This window comes from Phodopus roborovskii, unplaced genomic scaffold, assembly GCF_943737965.1.
Source record: "Phodopus roborovskii unplaced genomic scaffold, PHOROB, whole genome shotgun sequence".
Taxonomy (NCBI): domain Eukaryota; kingdom Metazoa; phylum Chordata; class Mammalia; order Rodentia; family Cricetidae; genus Phodopus; species Phodopus roborovskii.
The window spans coordinates 20,468,667-20,490,844 of NW_026126447.1; the positions used below are offsets into that span (position 1 = coordinate 20,468,667).

General features: G+C 44.0%; 2 protein-coding genes across 2 annotated transcripts in view; one reads left to right on the forward strand and one right to left on the reverse strand.

Annotated features, from left to right (window-relative positions):
* Nucleotides 1-19,704: 19,704 nt before the first annotated feature.
* Nucleotides 19,705-21,831, reverse strand: LOC127224794 (uncharacterized). Its single transcript, XM_051187966.1, has 3 exons — nucleotides 21,799-21,831; nucleotides 20,079-20,302; nucleotides 19,705-20,023 (listed from the first exon to the last, which is right to left on the reverse strand). The coding sequence occupies exons 1-3, from the start codon at nucleotides 21,829-21,831 to the stop codon at nucleotides 19,705-19,707; spliced, it is 576 nt and encodes a 191-aa protein (XP_051043923.1).
* The window catches only part of Dennd4c (DENN domain containing 4C), a 96,442-nt gene continuing 94,038 nt past the window's right edge, over nucleotides 19,775-22,178 (forward strand). Inside the window, exon 1 of the mRNA XM_051188146.1 lies at nucleotides 19,775-19,922. The gene's annotated coding sequence lies outside the window, so the exon portion shown is untranslated. The remainder of the gene's footprint in view (nucleotides 19,923-22,178) is intronic.

Consider the following 22,178-nt stretch of genomic DNA (forward strand, 5'->3'; position numbering starts at 1 on the left):
GCCAAATCAGGCAGAATTGGGAAGACCAGGCTTAATCTAAACAAAGGAACTCCTGGGTGATGGGGGAGTGTGTGTGTGTGTGTGTGTGTGTGTGTGTGTGTGTGTGTGTGTGTGTGTGTATGGGCACATGGCAGTTCTAGGAACCAGAACTTAAATACTCTATAGGCTCTGTCTTGACAGTTCTTGGGGGAGAGGCTGCCTCTTGGCAGGCTTCTGAGAAGGGGCTGGCTTTGGAATGGGGGAGAGTGAGGCCTAAGTGGGGTTTCCAACTAAACATCTGGGTGGAGTTTGGGACGGGAGAATGAGACCAGGCCAGAGATTCCCAACAGGCACATGCTCCTTTGCCATTAGACAACTTTCTGGAGTTGGGTCCAGGGTTATGGAACTCAAGTCATCAGGCTTGGCAGCAAGTGCCTTTACATGTTAAGAGATCTCAACAGCCTACTGTCTGCCTTTATTACTGTAAATATGCATGGCAGATACAACTGGTAAGGGCAATATGCCATAACATGCTAGATTGTGAGCAACTTCTGGGCAAAAACTATTTGAGGTTTATTTTTCAAAATATCCCCTGTGACTTAGTCAATGTTCTATTGCTGTGAAGAGACACCATGACCACAGCAACTCTCACAAAGGAGAACATTTAACTGGGGCTTCCTTACAGACTCAGAGGTACAGGCCATCATTATCATGGTGGTACATCGGCAAGCATGGCACTGGAGAAATAGCTGAGAGTTCTACAACCGGCTCTGCAGGCAGCAGGAAGTGAGAGTCTCTGGACCTGGCATGGGCTTTTGAAATCTCAAAGTCCACCCCCAGTGACATATTTCTTCCAACAAAGCCATACCTCCTAACCCTTTCAAATAGTGTCATTCACAGGTGACCAAGCATTGGAGTCTAAGAGCCTTTGGGGGCCATTGTTACTCACACCACCAAAACCCTGCCACATGCTACATGGCTCCAGGGTTGACTTGACTGGGGCAGGAAAGGAATGAAGAAAATCATGGACAAAGAAAAGCTGGGATTAGCTGGACTGGGGCATCTGGTGGAGGACCATAGCATCGCAGAAACTCAGTGTTGTTTTTATACACATTTGAACAGGACAGCTGGTTATTGCATACAGGTAAATCAAGGAGACAGGTTTGGATAGTATCAGTAGGGGTAATCTTGGTAGGGGAACAGTCTTCAGGCCATAGTAAATATCTGAGCATGTGGAGAGAAAGCTATGATGGACATTTTGTATACATGCTGTCAATATCTATACATGAAGCAGAGGAAGGTTTTGCCATCCTTCTGAGCTTCATTCTGGGAAAGCTATGCCACTCTTATGTGACTGAGGTTCTGTGGGGTACTTGATATGGCCACGCCCATGTCAACATTTGACCCAGGACTTCACTTAGTCCCTACAATCCCCAGCACAAATTTAGCAGACACTTATGTAACATATGGCTAGGTGGATATGTAAGTAAATGAATGGATTAGTAAGCAATTGAAAGACAGACTGGTTTTCTATAAACATATTGAAAATGGCATAGAGACTGGCTATGAACCTGCCATACTTTAATACCTAAATTCTCATGATTAGAAGATAAATTTACCCAACATTGAAATGGAACATAGCTAGACGTGATGTGACACACTTTCAATTTCAGCATTTGGGAGGCAGAGGCTACATTTTGAACAAACAATATATACTAGCACCATGAAACATGATAGTTTCACCATAACTAATGGGACTCTAGCCAGCCATCAACCATGACCTTACCCTTCTCTTCCATTCTCTCTGTCTTGCTAAAAATCATTAGATTGTACTCCTAAAGCTAGTGACCAAGGTCTAGTCTCTTATTTGGCCACTTCCTCCTTCTGAGGGTGACTACCAAGGTCTAGCTATCAAAGTATTGAAGTGCATCAATCAAAAGACCCATTTGGCTCACCTAATTAAAATTAAACACCTCATCCTAAAATGGGGTTTCCCTGATGGGAGATGTCATTCTGTATATGTTTCTCATACTGGTTAATGAATAAAGAACTGTTGGCCAATAAGAAAGGAGATAGGAGGGACTAGGAGACAAGGAGGAAAAAGGAAGTAGTAAGGAGGAGCCAAGATGGAGAGTCTGGAGAGAGCAGTACGCGGCAGCCGGCTCCCGGTAAGAAGACCACATGGAAATACATAGATTAACGCAAATGGGTTAATATTTAAGACAGAGCTAGCCGATAAGAAAGTAGTAACTGGCCAACAGTATAATATCTAATACAGAGTCTCTGTGTATTATTTGGGGCTGGCGCGGCAGCGGGACAAGACCAGCGGTGGCGGGAGGAAAAAAAGCGTACTTCTTACATTTCCCCCTTTACTTTTATAAACCACCATTTGCCTATGGGCCACTTCAGTCTCCTCTCCATCTAGAGGCAGTCCTTTGTTGCCCTGCCTCGCCCCTGAACAAATAACCCTTCCACCTCTCCCTTGTCCCTTTCCTCCCCTTCTCCCTTCTCCCTCTTCATCTATCTCCCATCCTTGTCCTTTATCCCTGCCTTCTGTTTCTCTGGAACAAATAAATCTCCTTTGTGCTGAATACTTACCGTGGGTGAGTGTCTTGCGCCAACTTTGAGGTTCCCTATACTATTTGTTGTTGTTGTTTTGAGATAGGGTTGCTATGTATATAGTGCAGGCTGCCTTCAAACTCACTATGTAACACATACTAGCCTCAAATTCTTGACAATCCTCTGACATCAGTCTCTTGAATCCTGAAATTATAGGCACGAGATACCAAGCCGTTATTAGCGATTTTGAGTTCTTCAAAAATAGTAAGCTTGGGGACTGGAGAGATGGCTCAATGGCTAAGAGCACTGGCTGCTCTTGTGAGAACTGGAGTTCAGTTCCCAGCACCTATGTTGGGTGACTCACAACTGCCTGTAAGTCTAGCTCCAGATGGATTCAACACCTCTGGCCTCCTCAGGTACCTGAACATACATTCATATACATAATTTAAGATCATAAAAATAGCTGGGTTGCTAGCATATCATATATCTTTAATCCTAGCACTCAGGTGGTTGGAGCAGGCAGATCTCAGTGAGTTTGAGGCCAGCCTGGTCTACATAGTGAGTCCCAGGCCAGCCAGGACTATACAGTGAAAGCTTGCTTCAAATGACAACAGCAGGGTTGGGAGATGGTTCCAAAGTTTGGAGCACATGCTGCTCTTGCGGATGACCCAGGTTTGATTCCTAGAACCCATGCGCTGGCCTACAACCATCTCTAACTCCAGTTCTAGGATACCTGACACCCTCTTCTGACCTCTGTGGGCATCAGGCATGCATGTGGTTCACATATATATGAAGGACATACATATGCAAGGAAAACATACACATAAAATAAATAAATAAGATGAAAATAATAATACTCTTAAAAAATAAAAATATAAACTTCCAATAGCAAGAATTTCAGACATCTAAACAGGCTAATGCTGTATTTCAGATTAAGTCTGTCTCTATTTGCATTATTAACATTTCCCAACACAAGGCATTGAATTGATGATGCTAGATTCTCAGAAAGTAAAGAGGCTCAAACACCTCCACACCCATGATGAGCATTCATAACTTAACACTGTGTATAACGATGTAGGAAGTTAGGGCCTACCAGGCTGGAAGTTGAGCCAACCTGAGTCTGTCAGTTGCTGTCAGTGGTCCTGATTCTGCCCAGCCAATGAGGAATGACTACCCGATTCTGCTGGAGGCCCCAGCAACAGGAGCTGTCAGAGGTCCTGATTGTGCCTAACCAATGAGGGACGACTGTGCAATATCAATGGATCAGAATGTCTAGGTGCTGGGAGAGTATATAAGTTCATTCCCATTGCTAAATAAACGTGTCTACTGTTTCCCTTTAATCTGACTCCCAAGATCTGTGTTGTTGACTTCGAGCCTTTTTACTCCCTCCCCTAAGAGGACCCAGTAACATAACGGGAACAAATTGGTATCAAACTCATACAGTAAAGATTTGGCCAAATTCATACTACGTAAGCATACTCCCACTGCTCTTGGCATTCATACATCCCTCTGGAAGCCTGTATCTGGACTAATTGGTAGTGACAACATTGGGAAACCTTGGCTCCTCCTACTAAACTATTCCTAATCCAGACAGAACTGTTGAGGCAAGTGAGCCTGAGTCTGATGAGCAAATATGGGGGTGAGTGCTAATTGAAAGACAAGTTTCAACTGGGGATACCATGAATCTTTTCTCAATCCAGCAGTGACAACAAGTCTAGCAGGTTCTTGGTGTCCCTTTGGTGGGAAAGCCTGTGCAAACAGATAACACTTACACAATGATTTTTTTGATTTTTTAAAAAAACATTCATTTCTTTATCCTGTGTGTGTAGATGAGTGTGTTGGGGCACATTTGCACTACAGCACTTGTGTGGAAGTTAGAAGACAACTTTCAGGAGTGGGTTCTCTCCTTCTCCTGTGGGCTATGGAGATGGAACCAGGCTGTTAGCCTGATGCGCCAAGTGCCTTGGAGATGAAGCACCTCACCAGTGGCTTTTAGATAAATATATTTAGGGTTTGTTGGTGTTGGTGGTGATTTTTAAAAAATCATTTACTTATTATTTTTATTTTACTTGTATGTTTTGTATGTGTATGTGGTGTGTGTGTGTGTGTGTGTGTGTGTGTGTGTGTGCATCCCCTGTTTGCCTTGTGCCTATGGAAGCCAGAAGAGGGTGTCTGATCCCTGGAAATTACAGAAATTGCAGGTTCAAATGGTTGTGAGTGGCTATGTGGGTGCTGGGAACTGAGCAGCAAATGCTCTTAACTGCTGGTTATCTCTCCTGCCCTGAATTTCAGGTTTTGTAGTGTTCTGTTAAGTTGTTCAGGTTAGCACTGAGCTCTGAATCCTTTCACCTGCACCTCTGGTGGAGCTGTGATTCCAGAAAAGCATAACCAAATCTGCTGCAGACTTAGGTACTTGAGGACATTCCACCTAATAAAAGATATCATCTATTTTATTTGTTTATTGTTTTAGGGTGCACACAGAGAGCTTGTGGAAGCCAGAGGACAACTTGTATGTTTAGACTTGGTTCTCTTCTTCTACCATGTGGGTCCCAGGGATCAAACTCAAGTTGTCAGGCTTGCTGGGGAATGCCTTTACCTGGTCCACGGATTTTATGTAGATATTAAGAAAGAGGCTTTAAATGAGGTGGTGGTATATGCCTTTAATCCCAGCACTTAGAAGGAAGAGGCAGGCAAATCTCTGAGTTTGAGGCCAGCCTGGTCTACAGAGTGAGTTCCAGGACAGTCAGGGTTATTCAGAGAAATCCTGTCTTGAAACAAACAAACAAGCCAAAAAGAACTTGAGGAAGAAAGGGTTTATTTCATCTCATAGTTTTTATTCCATCATCCAGGGAAGTCAGGGCAGGTAGTCAAGGCCCTCTTCTGACATTTGTAGATATTAAGCACACATGTGACGCACAGACAGACATGAAGACCAAAACAAACTATGTACATTTAAAAAGTATCTGTAGTTAGACTTTTTCGGTCCCACTAGCCAACTCTCAAATAACCACACAGAGGTTTCTTATTAATTATGAAAGCTCAGCTGATAGTTTAGGCTTGTTCCTAACTACCTCTTAAATTAACCCATATATTTACTAATCTATGTTTTATCATGTGGCTTTTACCTCTATCCCATTTGGGGTGTCCAACTCTTTCTGCATCTGTCTGGCTTCTCCACCCTTTTCCCAGCATCCCCTGTGCCTGGAAATACTGCCTAGCTATTGGCTGTTCAGCTTTTTATTAAACCAATCACAGAGACGTAACTTCACATGGTATAAAGAAATACCCTGTCTTGAAACAAACACAAAGAATGAAGCTTTTCTAACTGTTGACATTTCCTCTATGATGTTAGCTTCTAGATTTGAGCTTAAAAAATGTGTGGTGGGGGTGGTGATGGTGTTGAGGTTCTGGCATGTCAAATTCAGGATTTTGTATTAGATACAAGCCTGAAGGGAACAAAAGTAAAAAATGGCAAAAAAAAAAAAAAAAAAAAAATTCCTTTGGTAACAGGAGCCAGGAGCACAATGAAGTTTTTCTTTACCTTAATAAAATTAGACTGTTTTCTGGTTATATACAATAACATTGAGAATTAATTAGTTTTACTTCTTTTAGTTGATTCCCCAAACGTCTGGGGCCCTTATCAGTTTCTTCTGCCTGCTTTGTTCTCTTTGCACTTGGCATAAGAATAAAGAGACTGCAGTCACAGGAATAAATCTAGTTGACAGAGTGAGCCTCACATTGACAACCTAGTCTTCTCTTCAAAAAAGCAAACCCTCTTTACCAACAAACACTGGGCCATCTGTTTGTTTCCTTTCCTTTGGTCCATGTCTTATAAACTTTTCCAAAAAGCAGAGTTAGAGTTTATTAAAGGATGTTTTGAATATGGATTTTAAGGATGAGGGTTAAGAAGGGAGTCCGGGAAGAAACCAAGACACACCTGAGAATGTGGGCGTTGGCTCCTGGAAGGAGTCCCTTGATTTTATTTATGTATTTTTGAGACAGGGTCTTCACTGTAGTTCAGGTTGGCCAGGAACTCACTATGTGGCTAAGGTGGCCTTGAACCTGTGGCAGCATTCTTGCTTTATCCTCAAAAGTGCTGGGAATTACAGGCATATGACACCATGCCCAGCTGATTTATTGTTCTTCTATTTGAGGGGTGGGGGTTGGTGTAGACAGGATTTCACTCTGCAGCCCAGACTGGCCTGAAACTCACTGTCTCCCAAGCTGGCTTCAAACTCACAGAACTTCTCCTTCTTAGCTTCCTATGATTTCTGGTGTGAGCCACCACATCTAGTTTATTCTTCTTTATAGCAGAATAATATTGATCCTATAATCTCTATATCATATTATTGGTCAAATAATACTTCATTAATGATATATAAATCTCTTCCATCGATTCACCCAGTAACCCACACTTAAGCTAATTCCATAGCTTGGACATTGTGAATAATTCTGCTTTGAGAAACATGGGTGTGCAGAGATTTGTATACCTACTTGGGTTCCTTAGGGTAAATATCAAGGAATGGTACAGCTAGATTGTATGTAGTTCTTTTAAAAATATTTTTAAAATTTGTCAAGTGGTAGTGGTGCATACTTTAATTTCAGCAATCAGAAAATTTAGCCAGGCAGATTTCTGAGTTCAAGGCTAGCCTGAGTTCCAGGACAGCCAGGGCTACACAAAGAAACCCTGTCTTGAAAAACTAAATAAAACAGTTAAAAAAAAAATTGGCTTCTTGATGTTATTATTGTTTATTGTTTCTATTGTCATCATCATCATTACTATGTTTGATTGTATGATGTGTGTGGTCCTGTGAGAAGATCAGAGAACATATGAAGTTCTCTTCTTTCACCTTTATGTGGGTGCCTTTACCCACTGAATCATCTCTCTCTTTCTTTTCCTCTGAGACAAAGTTTCTCTGTGCAGTCTTGGCTGACCTGGAACTCATTCTGAAGGGGAGACTGGCCTTGAACTCAGAGATCTGCCTCCTTCTGCCTTCTAAGTGCTGGGATTAAAAGCATGTGCTATCACCACCCTGCCCTATCTCTCTATCTCTTTAATGCTCCAAAAGTCTTCACTGTATGTTAATTATGTGTCACTAGCTCTTTACCTCTACCTCAGACCAAATGGTCAATCCTGAGTCCTCAGATTGAATGCCCAGACTGCCTGCCTCAAACCAACTACCTAGACTGCCACGAGTTCCTGTCTCCTCCTGCTTTATATTACTCCCTCCAATGACCAGCCATATGCCATCCTGTCTGGGATTAAAGGCATGTCATGTCACTCCAAGTGCAGGGATCATCTTTTCATGATCTCTGTTTCTTTTTTAGACTGGATCAATTTCGTGTAGCTCAGGGTGGCCTTGACTAACAGAGATTCATCTGCCTCTGTCTCCCAAGTGTTGGGATTAAAGGTGTGTACCACCACTATCTGGCCTCTATGGCTAACTGGTGTGGCTAGCTTTGCCCTCTGATCTTTGTTAGATCATAAACAAAATATCACCACAAGTCAATACCAGGGTATACAAATCTAGAGTTTAGTAGCACAGTGGAAATGGATTTAGAATGTCTGCAGAAACTTGTCTTCTTCATAGCTAATGCTCATTAATACATCAAAAGAACATCTAAAATAGCAATTGCTTTTGGTGACTCCTTTGAAAAGCTCAAAAAATACTCTAATAATACTTAATGTAGGTGGCAGGTAAAAGTCTATAAACCACGGAGTTGAAATTGAACAACACTGACTAACTGAACAACATTGAAGTTTGATAAGACAGAATTCAGTCACTTGATCTCTTTAAGTCCTTGTTTCATTGTGATGAACATACAAGTGTTCACAGCCTTCAGCTCAAGTTGTGTCTAGTCAAGCTTGCCTGAGAGGCCTCAGGAAAGACGCTGAGTAGAGAATATACTGAGTAACCCCAGATTCTCACATGAGCCCATCCTGATAATGCAGGGACAGAGTCTGTGTGGCTAAGGTGTGGGAAGAGAGACGTGGAGCTTGCTCGCACTCTGGGTCATTTAGGTATTGTTGTGAAATATTAGTTAAAGATATGGAACATTCTTTTATGTTGTGGTATATTTAATGATGCAAAAATATATTACATTCTTTTATGTTGCATTTATTTAAGTCTGTGAAGCTGTGTTACTTTGCCTGTCTAAAACACCTGATTGGTCTACTAAAGATCTGAACAGCAAATAGCTAGACAGGAGAGGGATAGGCAGGGCTGCCAGTCAGAGAGAATAAACAGGAGAAAAAGAGAAAAAAGATGTTCAAGAAAAGGAGAAGGAGAGGAGGATTCTGGGGGCCAGCCATTCAGGCACACAGCATAACACACAGAATAAGAAGGAAAGGAAAAATATACAGCAATAGAGAAAGGTAAAAGCTCAGAAGCAAAAGGTAGATGGGATAATTTAAGTTAAGAAACACTGGCTAGAAATAAGTCAAGCTAAGGCCAGACATTTATAAGAAAGAGTAAATCTCCATATGATTATTTGGGAGCTGGGTAACTGTCCCCCAAAGAGTAAAGAGTTTAAAAGAAATAAACTAGTAAAAACAAAACAAAACAAAAAAGTAAACTACAAGGTATCCTAAAAGTAAAGCAGATTGCTGGAAGTATAGCTCAGCAGAACACATGCCTAGCATATGCATGACCTAGTCTCCCTTGACCGCCCTCCCCCCCCCCACATCCCTACTCATACACAATGTCTGGCTTGGTCGTATGTCTGTTATCATTGGGAGGAGGAGACAGGAAGAGTTCAAGGCCATTCTTGGCTCCATAGCAGATCAATGGCCAACTATACTATATGAAACTCTGTTTTAAATAGACAAATGAGAGAGAGAGAGAGAGAGAGAGAGAGAGAGAGAGAGAGAGAGAGAGAGACTCCAACCATAGAAAAACCTAATTACTTCATTTCCCAAATGAGTTTGTTAGAGTATATGCTCTCTAAACAGTTCCTTGAACATTAAACTTAAGGCTACATGAAATAACGAACACATGTTTCTTCCCATTATGGAAAACCTTTGTTTTTAAGTTCTCTAAAGAATTCCCAGGTACTAGAGAAACCACTTCAATACCTTCTTCTGGTTTGCTTGTTTTTGGAGACAGAATCTTTCTAGATTGCCCTGGTTGTTCTGTGTGGACCAGGTGGCCTTGAACTTCCAGAGATCTGCCTGCCTCTGCCTTCAATACCTTTTAAAATGTGTATGTGTATGTACACATGTGCAGGTACCTGCAGACGCTAAAATGGTATTTAATGCAAGAAGTGCTACCATTAATGATCTCTTGCTACCTTCCATGAACAAATTACTCCCAAATACTGGACTAGAAAGAAGAAACATTATCTCATGGCTTCCATGAGTAGAGAACTCTGGAATGACAGCTCTTGCTCAGGAGCTAGGGGAAGGATTCAGGAGGATGCACTCACATGATAGATGTTTTTCTTCTCAAGAGCAAGCAACAGCTCCAGAATTTGAGTGTGTCATTAGGGTTTTCTTAGTTTTTTTTTTGAGACAGGATCTTGCTATGTAGCCCTTGTTAGGAGTAGGTTTTTCCTGCTGATCTGGGCCCAGAGCCACAGAGCCAGCCCCAAATAATACACAGAGACTCTGTATTAGATATAATGTTGTTGGCCAGTTACTAGTTTCTTATCAGATAGCTCTCTCTTAAATGTTAACCCATTTCTATTAATCTAAGTATTTCCACGTGGTCTCATCTTACCGGAGAGTGAGGCCAGCTTCTGCTTTCCCCAGTCTCTGCATGCTGACTCCTTACTCCTTCCTCAAATCCTCCTTGTCTTCTAGTCCCGCCTATCTTGCTTTCCTATTGGCCAACAGTGCTTTATTCATTAACCAGTATGAGAAACATATTTACAGAATGACATCTCCCATCAAGCCCTGGTTGACTTGACACTCACTATGCAGCTCAGGCTTCCCTCACACCTTTTGGTAATCCTCTGCCTCCTGAGCGCTTGGGGTTATAAGCATGTTCCACCACACCAGGCTGAAATTAATTAGCTAATTAATTAATGGGACTGGTGATTGAACTTCTTATATGTTAGGCAAGCATTCCAGCACTGAGTTACGCCCTAGCCCTCAGTCAGATTTTCAGAATATCCCCAAATTCTGTCCTTATCTGGGGACTAAGTCTTCAACATTGACCTCTCATCTTTAAGCTGTAACAATGAGAGACACAACTTAAGAGCAAGTGTAAATATATATATATATATATATATATATATATATATATATATATACTTCACAGTCCTAAATCTTCTCACTGTCCTCCTTTCTCTTGAAACAAGGTCTCACTAAGCATGTTCCAAACCTGCTATGCAGACCAGGCTGCCCTCAAACTTGCTGTGATCCTCCTCCCTCTGCCTCTAGAATGCTGCGTTTGCACGTATGCAAACCTCACCTGGTGCATCTCATTGATTTTTAGCATAATATCTGCTGGAAGTCTATCAAAGCCAGATGTGGTGGCTTGTGCTTTGTGATTCCAGGGCTCAGAGGTAGAGACAGGAGGAGTGCTGGGGACAGAGAGGAGGATTGCTGGGAGTTTGTACTAAGACTGATCTACATAATGAGTTCCAGGCCAGTCCCAGGACTATACAATAAGACTCTGTCAGAGAGAGAGAGAGGGGGGGGGAGGGAGGGAGGGCTCAGGCTCAGCACTTGGAAGCAGAGGCAGAAAGATCAGTTCTAGGTCTTCCTTAGCTATAAGCAAGTTGGCAAATACCCTGGGTCATACAAAACCCTGTCTTGTAGTGAGTCTTTTTCTGTCTTGCCAGCCAGCTCCCAAATAACAACATGGAGACTTATTATTAATTATGAAAGCTTGGCCTTAGCTTAAGCTTGTCCCACTAGCTCTTACACCTGCAGTGAACCCATTTGTATTAATTTATGTTTTGCCTCGTGGCTCTTCACATTTCTTCCATTCTGTATGTCTGATTCCCTCTGTGTCTCATTGGTATCTCCACCTTTCTTTTCCCCAGAGTCCTCTCTGTCTCTGGAAGTCCTGCCTAACATCTTTCTGCCTAGCTATGGGCCATTCCGCTCTTTATTAAACCAATCACAGTGACACATATTCACACAGTGTACAAATATCCCACAACATTGTCTCAAAAAACATAATCTGGGTGACAGGACAGCTCAGTGGGTAACAGCACTTGCCATCAAACTTGAGTTTGATTCCTGGAACTACATGGGGAAAAGAGGGAAGCAACTATGGAAAGTTGTTCTCTGATCTCTAACTCCCACTTCCCCAAAGTAAGTAAATAGACACATGTTAAAAAAAAAAACAAAAACAAAAAAAAACCCATTCCCATTTTCCTGAGGAACCGCCATACTGATCTCCAAAATGGCTGTATGAGTTAGCACTCCCACCAGCAGTGGAGGAGTGTTCCCATTTCTCCACATCCTCTCCAACATGAGTCATCATTGGTGTTTCTAATTTTAGCCATTCTGGCAGGAGTAAGATGGTATCTCAAAGTTGTTTTGCTTTGCATTTCCCTGATAGCTAAGGATGTGGAGCACTTTCTTAAGTGTCTTTCAGCCTTTTTGATTTCCTCTATTGAGAATTCTTTCTTCAGTTCTGTACCCCATTTTTTAATAGGGTTATTTGGTGTTTTGTTGACTAGTTCTTGAATTAGTTTACCACAGGACCCGACAATCCCCCTCTTAGGCATATACACAAATGATCCACATCCATGCAACAAAGACATCTGTTCAACTATGTTCATAGCAGCACTATTTGTAATAGCAAGAACCTGGAAGCAACCTAGATGCCCCTCAATTGAAGAATGGATAATGAAGATGTGGCACATCTACACAATGGAATACTACTCTGCAGAAAAAAAATAATGGTATCTTGAAATTCGCAGGCAAGTGGATGGCACTTGAAGAAACTATCCTGAATGAGGTAACCCAGTCACAAAAAGAGGAACACAGTATGTACTCACTCATATATGGATTTTAGACCTAGATCAAAGGATCACCAGCCTATAATTCACACCACCAGAGGAACTAGGATACAAGGTGTATTCTAAGAGATTCATATAAAGTCCCTCACAGAAGCGGGAAGGGACAAGTCCCCCAGAGCACAGGGGAAGTGGGGGGGCAGCGAATGGAGAGAGAAGTAGGAGAAAGCGAGGGGGAGGAAAGGAAAACATGTGCGACCAGGAAGATTGAGCCTGGTTAGGAATAGAAGACAGGAGGGAGAGAGAGAGAGAGAGAGAGAGAGAGAGAGAGAGAGAGAGAGAGAGAGAGAGAGAGAAAGAGGAACATAAAAGAGGGAGCCAATATTGGTTTGAAGATAAAATTGAACACAAAGTAACTACAAGAGTGCCACCAACTAACAATTTGAGCTTCCATGGAAAGGAAAGGTTACCATAAATGCCCTTCCCGGATAGTGAGATCAACAACTAACTTATCCATGGAGCCCTCATCTAATGCCTGTAGGAAACAGGAGCAAACACCCATACATAATCACTGAGTCGAATTAGAACCCAGATGCAGATGGAGAGGATAAGACCAGGCGGCAGAAACACATAGAGACAGAACAAGGAGGAGCTAACAGGCCACCAGACTGATAGCTGGGAAGCCAGCATGGGACTGACTCAGACCCCCTGAATATGGTTCTCAGCCAGAAGGACTGAGCAGTCTAAGGGACCACAGACAGTGGAGCCAGGATGTATCCCTGGTGCACAAAAGGACCTTGCGAACACATCCCCCATGGAGGGATAACTGCCTTAATCTAGAGACAGGAGAGAAGCCCTAGTCCCTGCTTCACATGACCTGTCAGATCTACATGACTCCAACTGGATGGCATTCCCCTACATATGGAATTGGGGTGGGGGGATGGGAGGGGAGGGTGGTTAGGGTGCAGGTGAGAGGGCAGAGAGGATAAAAGGGAGGGAAGGAGAGAGGGAGGGAGGGAAGGAGAGAAGGAGGGAGGGAAGGAGAGAGGGAGGGAAGGAAGGAGAGAGGGAGGGAAGGAGAGAGGGAGGGAGGGAAGAAGAAAGGGAGGGAGAGGGAACTGGGATCGACATGTAAAATAATAAATTAAATAAAAAAATGTTTTGACTCCAAAATTTAAGTTCAAGGACAAGTTACTGGGGAAAAGGATTTCTATTTTTGTTTCCACAGAAAATGAAAAGCTGTGGATTCCTTCCAGACTAAAGCCAGACCGCCTGAAACAGAGTACCAGGTGATCCTATATTCAAAACAGCTGGACAAAGCAGCCTTGCAGACTACAGCCAGGATTTCTGCATCTTCTTAGAATCCCCCATGACAGCATCCCCCCTTACCAGCAGGAAGTAGTTTGGAAAGAATGACGCCCAAATTCCCAAAGAATGTCTATAAATGTTTGTTTTCATTTAAATGGACTTGGTTATATAAAATAAAATAACAAAACCCTAACAAAACAAAATAAAAAGCAAGCAAACAAACAAACGAAAACAGCCACACTAAAGTATGATGGCAGCATGGGAAGCCACAACCACAGCGATCACTAGTATTGATCCAGCTGATCTGGCTGTGAGGTGGGCATTTCCTTCTGCCCTCACTGATTCATGTGCACCCCTCCTGAAGCCATGCCCTTAGCCTTGCTGGATTGATGGGCTCTATTCTGTCAAAGGCATACAGAGAAACTTTGCTCTCCTGCTGTAAGTTCCACTTGTAGGAGCAAACAGAGTTGTCAAGCCAGTTAAATTTCCAAGATTCCAAACATATCCCCAGATAACATTGCACCAGCCCACAGCAGTAGGCCTGCTCTGCTTCCTGTCATCCCTACTACTTCCCCCTACTTCCTTCCTCTCTCTTCCTCTTCCTTCTTTTTCATTCTCTTTTTTGAGACAAGGTCTCATGAATTTGAGGCTGGCCTAGAACTAGATATATAGGCAAGGTTGACCTTGAATTCTGATCCTTCTGCCTCTGCCTCTAAGCACTGGAGGTGTATGCACCCTCATCCTGAGACAGTGTGCCTTTTTTTTTTTTTTTGGAAAGAAAAATGAAGCCAGTCAACTATTCTATGCTTCAAACCAAGGAAAGGAACTACCTAGAAGGTAGGGCCTGTTGGAGAGAGGTATATATATAGCTGTATATAGCTGCATAAAGTTTACCCATCTGGTCCACGCATGGCCTCTGTATCAGCTCCTGCCTCCAGGTCCCTGTCCTGTTTCTGTTCTGGCTTCCTTCAGTGATGAATAGCAATGTAGAAGTATAAGTCAATTAAGTCCCTTTCCTCACCGACTTGCTTTTTGGTTATGATGTTTACCTCTGAACTACATGCTTACGCCTCTCCTCACCCACACTCATTATTTTTAAGACCACTATACATGTGTTACTATGATAGGTTCTGTGCACCTGGAATAGACAAAAGGTCATAGGAACACACATGTGACCTTGTCCCCACAGGGCAATGTTCCGAAGATTTTGAAGAGAGTAGATAGAATGAGGAAAATGACATCTGTAAGATGTAGCAGTAAAAGGCCAGGCGCATGCCTTTAAGCCCAGCACTTGGGAGGCAGAGACAGGCTGATCTCTGTGAGTTTGAAGCCAGCCTGGTCTACAGAGTGAGTTCCAGGACAGGCTTCAAAGCAACACATAGAAACCCTGTCTCGAAAAACAAATAACAAAACGATGTAGCAGTAAAGATGGCCACCAAAACCTCTTGCCTATTTGAAGGAAAAAAAAAAAATCACATTTGCATTTAGTTCCTTTGCATTGCAAATCTACAGGAATGTACAGTAACCAGAGGGTAAGGAGGAGCTTTTGGCTATAAAGTCATTTCCTTTTTCAGATGGTTGGCCTGATTGTCCCTACATATTCCCACCCCTCCTCTTTTTGTGATGTTGGGTATTATCACATCTGGCACCTCACACTTGCTAGGCAGAGGGTTGCAACTGAGCTACCCCCTCATTCCTTATGTATGTATTTATTTAGAGACAGGGTTGTACTATGTAGTCCTGGCTGGCCTAGAACTCACAGGGATCCACTTGTCTCTGCATCCTGAGTGCTACCATGACTGGCCTGTATGTATTCTTGTATCTATAAACTCAAGTGAAACTGTGATTCTATAATGATCACAGCAGTTATGACATTGTTGGGCCCTCTTGTAGTACAAATAATAAAAACTCAGAGACAGATGTTGGAGTTCATGCTGAAGATCAGAAAAACAAAGCATTTTACTTCTACCAATGCTCAGATAAAAGGGGTGATTGTGTCCTCTGACTGCATCTTTAAACTGCACTGCTCCAACCTGAGACGGCCCTCTGAGCTCCTGCCTTATATTCTCTCCAGTGCTAGGATTAAAGGTGTGAGCTCTGTTTCTCTTTTAGATTGATTCACTCTCATATAGCCTCTGTCTCCTGAGTGCTGGGATTAAAGGTGTGCACCATCACTGCCTGGCATCTATAGCTAACTAGTGTGGTTGCTGGGATTAAAGGTGTATGCTAGCACTGACTGGCTTCTACGGCTGACTAGTGTGGCTAATTTCGCAATCTGATCTTCAAGCAAGCTTTGTTAGCTAATAAAAAAATTTCACCATACTCTCCAGTTCTCTTTCAGCTTTCTAGACAAATACTTTATTGACTTTGTAAGGATTTATTCAATTTTATGTGTGTATGTTTGCATGTGTTTGAACATTTGTAAATATACCATGTTTGTGCAGTTTATCACAGATGCCAGAAGAGGGCATTGGGTCTTCTAGAACTGGAGGCATAGGTGGTTGTGAGCCACCTGATGTGGGTGCTGGGAATTGAGCCCAGTTCTTCTGCAAGAGCAGTAAGTGCTCTCAATCTTGGACCATGGGTTCAGCCCTCTTTATTGATTTTTTAGTATTAAATTTTGTTTTTATTCTTTCAAGTTTCATATATGTATAATTAAATATGGTCCTACCTACCCCCCCCCCCCCAGCACACCAACCCTTCCTATTCTGGCTATATCCCCATCCCTGACTTCATGGTTTTATTTTTTATTTATTTATATGTATATGTTTAATAATCCACTAAATCCAGTTAGTGCTTCCCATATGGCCATAAGTGAAGGACCATCCACTGGAGCATGAGACTCCTACAAGTGGCCACATCCTCAAAAAGAATTCTCATTCCCTGAGCAACTATTAACTGCAAATTGTTCCTCAGTAAGAGTAGACAAATACTTCTGTATTGAACATCAAAGTGAACTTATTTATCCTGGATGTGCAAGAGTGATCAAGAACATGCAAAATAAAGAATAGCTAGATGAAAAGTTAGACTTTGGCTTACACTGTTCATCACTGGAGGGAGTCAGGACAGGAACTCAAGCAGGGAAGGACCCTGAAGGCAGGAGCTGAGATAGAGGCAATAGAGGAATGGCTTGCTTCTCATGGCTTGCTCAGGCTGTGTCTTGGCTGGTTTTATGTCAACTTGACAAAAGCTAGAGTCATTGGGGAGGAGGCCTCAGTCATCAGAACCCAAGAAAATGCTTCCATAAGATCTGGCTGGAGGCAAGCATGTAGGGCCTTTTCTTAATTAATGATTGATGTGGGAGGGCTCAAACCATTTTGGATGGTGCCATCCCTGGGCTGGTGGCCCTGGGTTCTATAAGAGAGCAAGCCGAGCAAGCCATGTGAGTGGCTCGTGAGCAGCACTCCTCCACGGTATCTATCAGCTTCTGCCTCCCAGTTCTTGCCCTGTTTGTGGCATGGAAGTATAAGTCAAATAAACCCTTTCCTCAAGTTGCTTTGGTCATGGTGTTTCATCACAGCAATGCTAGCTCTAAGACAGCCTGCTCTCTAGAACTCAGGACCACCAGTCCAGGAGTAGTCTTACCCTCAAGGGCTGGGCCCTCCCCCATCAGTCGCTAATTAAAATTTCCACAGGCATTTTGCATACAGCTGGATCTTACGGAGGCATTTCCTCAATTGAAACTCTCCTGTGCATGCTCTAGCTTGTGTCAGGTTGACATAAAACCACCCAGCACACTGACTTCATTGCTTTTTAAGGGTTCCTTAGCTTTAATTTTTATTTTATTTATATGTATGCCTCTGTGAGGATATGTATATGTACATATGGGTAACATTGGAGGCCAGAAGAGACTGTTGGATCCCCTGACACTGGAGTTATAGGTGATTATGAGCCTCTGGGCAGGGTATTGGGAATTAAGCTCTGGTCCTCAGAAAGAACAGCAAGGACTCTTAAATACCGAGTCATCTCTCTAACAACCCCCCTCCCATTTTTGCAGGTACCAAAGAACAGGGCTGGGGAGAAGGGGAGGCCCTTTCATGCCCAAGGGCTAATGATACATACTCAATACATTTTTTTTTTCAGAGCTAGAGATCTGACCTAGGGTCTCATGCGGGCTAAATAAGCTCTCTTCCATTAAACTAAACCTATAACTCCATTTGAATATTTTGGAAATATTAATTTTCACATTGGTGAGGAAGTTCACAAAGTCCACAAATTAGGTTTTCCAATAAGAATGTGTCTTTAAAATCTCTGCTATCTGGATTGTTAGTGTTAGGATGTTTCCAAGGTTCCAGACTAACTCCTAACTGGTGCTAATGGAGCCGCAGTTATACCACTGTTTCTTCTTGAGTCAATTCTGACTGCTAACATTGTTAGAAAAACAGTGTGTTACAGAAGTCAAAGCCAAAAATTTTCAAACCTGCAGTAAACTTCAGAAATAAATCGACAACCAGGCATGTATCGATCAGACTTAATGTTCCACTTTTTAACAAGAATAGTGAATAAGGAGTAATTCTTAGTAAAACAATCATTTTATATAGAAGTACTCACCAGATATGTACAGATTTTTAAAATAATTTAGTAATGCTGGATGGTAGTGGCTCATGCCTTTAATCCCAGCACTCAGGAGGCAGTGGCAGGCGGATCTCTGTGAGTTCGAGGCCAGCCTAGTCTACAAAGCTACACAGAGGAACCCTGTCTCAAAAAACAGTAAATAAATAAAATTAGTGAATTTTTAGCTGCATACAAAGGAACGGGTTTCATTAAGGCATGTTCACACATGTCATTCATTATACCTGTTTCCCCTTCCCCCCAAAATCTTATCAGTTGTAATTCAGTCAGCTGTGGGTCACTGGCCAATCTTTTTTTTTTTTTTTTTTGCCAGGAGGAAAAAAGTTAACTTATTTCAGGTCATTTGTTCCTTGAAAAGTTGATACCTTAAAAAAGTTGTCACCGAGTGGTGGCGCACGTCTTTAATTCCAGCAATGGAGGCTTTCTGAGTGGAAGAGGCCAGTCTGGTTTACAAATAGACTCGCAGGACAGTCAGGAATAGATGGTGAGACCCTGTCCACCCCTCCCCCCCCAGCCCTCAGCATAACAAGTCAGAAATGTTTTGCCAAAATTGCATTACAGGGAAGACAGAATGTATACCTACAAATCTAGGCTACCTGTGGGAGGCAGCGGGGTACCGATTATTTTAAAGAGTTCTTCGCAAAAGCCAGCGCAGCTAAGCTCTCTCCAGAGGTCTGTGGCTGGCTTGTAAAGGCGCAGCCCTGAAGTCACACGGACTTTGGAGTCACCCATTTATGAGAGGGATTTCCAGCCTCTCCTAAAGGAGAACTGCACGTCTCGCTTGGCTGTCTTTTCATTGACCTTGAGCTATTCAGTGTCACTTTTCCAGTCTTGGAAAGCCCGAGTCGGGAGAAGCAGCGGCCACCTGCTCCAGGCCACCGTGATAAACACAGAACTGTCTAGCGAGGCTGCAAGCAGCGCCCGGAGTGCTAGCCATCTCTCTCTTCAGGGTCTGCGAGGCCAGGGTCAGGACTGTTAGAGTGAGCCCCGAGGTCGGCCAGGATGGGTCCCTCTGCCAGGAGGAGGGGTAGGAGACGGAAACCCGGTCTGCGCAGCCAGCCAAGGAGCTCGCGGGGCCCCGGCACAGGCGCAGGGGCGTGGCCTGAGCGCAAGGCTTAGTTCAAGTCTGGGGGCGTGGGTCAACCACTGGGCGGGGCCTAAAACATAGGAGGCGTGGCTCCAGCGGGGCGGGACCGACCTCGGACCCCGCCCTCCCCGCGCCCTTTCCACCGCCCCCGCAGAAGGAAAGGGAGAGGGAAGGGAGGGAAAGTGGTGTTCTGTGGAAAGCGGCGGAAGGAGGGGAAGGCAAAAAAGAAGAGGGAACAGAAACATGGCGGCCCGCGGTCGGGACAGGCTCGCCGCGGGCAGCGCCTAGGCATCGGCCCTCCCGCAGCGCCCGCGAGCCCCTCGGCCGGCAGTTGCCCTCGCTGCAGGCGGTGCCCCTCGAGACCCGGCCGCGCGGAGGCGCAGGCGCAGAGGGGCCGCCCGAGTCCCGGCCCTGCCTGCTGAGGGTGCCCAGGCCGCGTAACCGGCGCTCTCTCGCCCCAGGAAGCTGCAGTGTCCGGCCGGCGCTGACGGGGCTGGCGCAGGTGAGTCCGCACCACCGCCCTGCCTATGCCTCCCGCGCCGCCGGGCCGCGCAGGTAGCGTGCGGCACCGAGTCGGAGGAGGGGAGCGGCGGGCTGGCCGGCCTAAGCGCTCAGCGGGCAGGAGGTCCCCGGAGCCCGCGGGCTGCGGCCGGAGGGCCTCGTGAGGATCGCTTCGGTGCTGGGCCGGGGCCTGGCCTCTGCCGCCGGGGTGGGGCGGGAGCCGGACTCCGGGGGCCCTGGCCCTGCCGGCGGGTTGCTGAGCGGTGGCGGTGCCTCCAGGGAGCTGGGGTGGAGTGTAGGGTTCGGCTGACGCTGCGGAGGTGGAGGCTTCGGGGCGCGGGCAGGTGCCGCAGGTGAATCCAGGACACTTAACTTCCTCGTCTGCCGGACCCGGGCCGATGCTTAGGGCTGCCTTGTTGGGGATAACTTATAGGCAGGCTCCATTTAGCTCCGGAGTGACGAAACGCAAATAAAGCCAACTAATGAGCCCCTAGTGCCGACTCTTGGAAGAACTGTAACTTTAAAGTATTGGGATGCTGTCACCTCTCCTCCCCGGCCCCCCTTTTTGTGCTTCGTAGGCCGTTTCCCGAAGAATGTGCTTGGAGAGAACAAATAAGGAATGACCCAGTTTTTAAAAATGCCCCCTCCCTTTCTTCCCCCACATTTTGTTGGTTTCACACGGGAAAATTTAGGGCAGTTACCGTAGTTACTTGAGCAAATGTGAGGGAAGGTGTCATCCCCCGTACTGAAAGCTCAGCTTGTGCGATTATGCCTACAGAGGTTGTCGTGCATTGGAGCCTGAGCAGTTGACCCACTGAGTCTGCTTAATTGTGTGCAACTGGAGTTTAGATGTTCTCACACTCCACTCAACCGTAGGAGTAGGTCTTCCCTTTCTATCTGTTTCCAAGGAGAAGTAAGATAGAAGGGATTCTTAGGTATACTGTGCAGTTGCCAAGTTTTCAGTAAGCGTTTGAGTTGAGGTAATCATGTATATTAAATTACCTCGTCTAGAATGCTTTGTGTGACTTTTCTGTAGACGAATTAAAATAAATTACAAAAGGAAAACCTTTCTTTGTATCTCAGTCATTACAACTACAAAAACCTGATGTGTTTTCTGCTCTGTTCCCCATATTAATGTTAACAAGTTGGCAAACTGCCTTCTTAATGTACGACTGGGGAGTTCGGAGATCTCAAAATAAACTTAGATTTGTGTTTATGAACATGACCCTTATTGGATTGGTTTGAGTCGTTTTTAGTGGCAAAAGGTTTTCTGCACTTCAGTCAACTCCCGGACACATGGTGACTCACGCCTTTGACTATAAAGTAATTGATTGAGATTATAAGGGGTCTGTCTAATCGTCCTTATTACTTGTTTTAGTGAAATAATCCGTGTCATTTGATTTTTGACTGATAGTACCTTGCCTGGGGTATAGTTGTTTGGTTATTGAATAATAGAAAAGATGTGTCAGAAATGTTGATTATTTGTATTTTAACAATTTATAAATGTCATTTATAAATGAGTGTCATTTATAAATGAGTTCATCCTGGGGATAAATACAATATTTTGTAGTATAAACTTGAGTTTGTAGCTGAAGAAGTTGGTGGGAAAGTTGTAGGTAGAAACTTTTTTAAAAGCAGATATTTTAAGTTACAAGGAACTGGCATACTGTACAGGCTGTAACAATTCATGGTGCCAGATTTGGATGGTTATTTGGGCAGGTGATCTTTCTAAGGAAACACTTTCTGGGCAGTGTGCTACTTATGCATGGAGGGTTTTGCATGGTAAATAATGGCAAGGCAGCCTTGCTTTTGTATATTCACCAGCCAAGCCCGAAGCATCTCATGTTTTCATTGTTGTCTCCTGCCAAGACACATACCATATCAGCTCTGCTGCTCACTTTCAAAGTCATGTTTTCGTCTTGTTCTTGTATCTGAAGTGCAGGTTGTAAAGTGAAAAGGAGAGCAGCTGAGTCAGTGGCAGGTTGTTTCATCTGACTGTTGTGATGTGAAAACAGAAGGTCTGTTATAATTAGGACACAAGTTTTCATAGTACACAAGTTAGAATGTTACCTCTTTTTTGGACAGTGCTTCACAAGCTGTACCTTCTTTCAGGTTGTCAGTTTTATAGATTGGCAGCAGTGGAATGTCTTGGTGGAATGGGATGCTCTCATGCAGTTAAACTTTGGGAAGCCTGGTGTAGTGTTGCACATCTCTACTCACCCCAGCACTTGGAAGGTGGAGGCAGAATGATTGTATG

Bases quoted from the DNA above. Each gene is read 5' to 3' on its own strand.
- LOC127224794 (XM_051187966.1), bottom strand. From the start codon at position 21,831: ATGACTTTGAAAGTGAGCAGCAGAGCTGATATG. The intron at 20,303-21,798 runs GTATGTGTCTTG...CGGGTCCGGCAG, and splicing joins TGAGCAGCAGAGCTGATATG to ACGAGGAAGTTAAGTGTCCT. The intron at 20,024-20,078 runs GCCCTCCGGCCG...CTGAGCGCTTAG, and splicing joins ACCGAAGCGATCCTCACGAG to GCCGGCCAGCCCGCCGCTCC.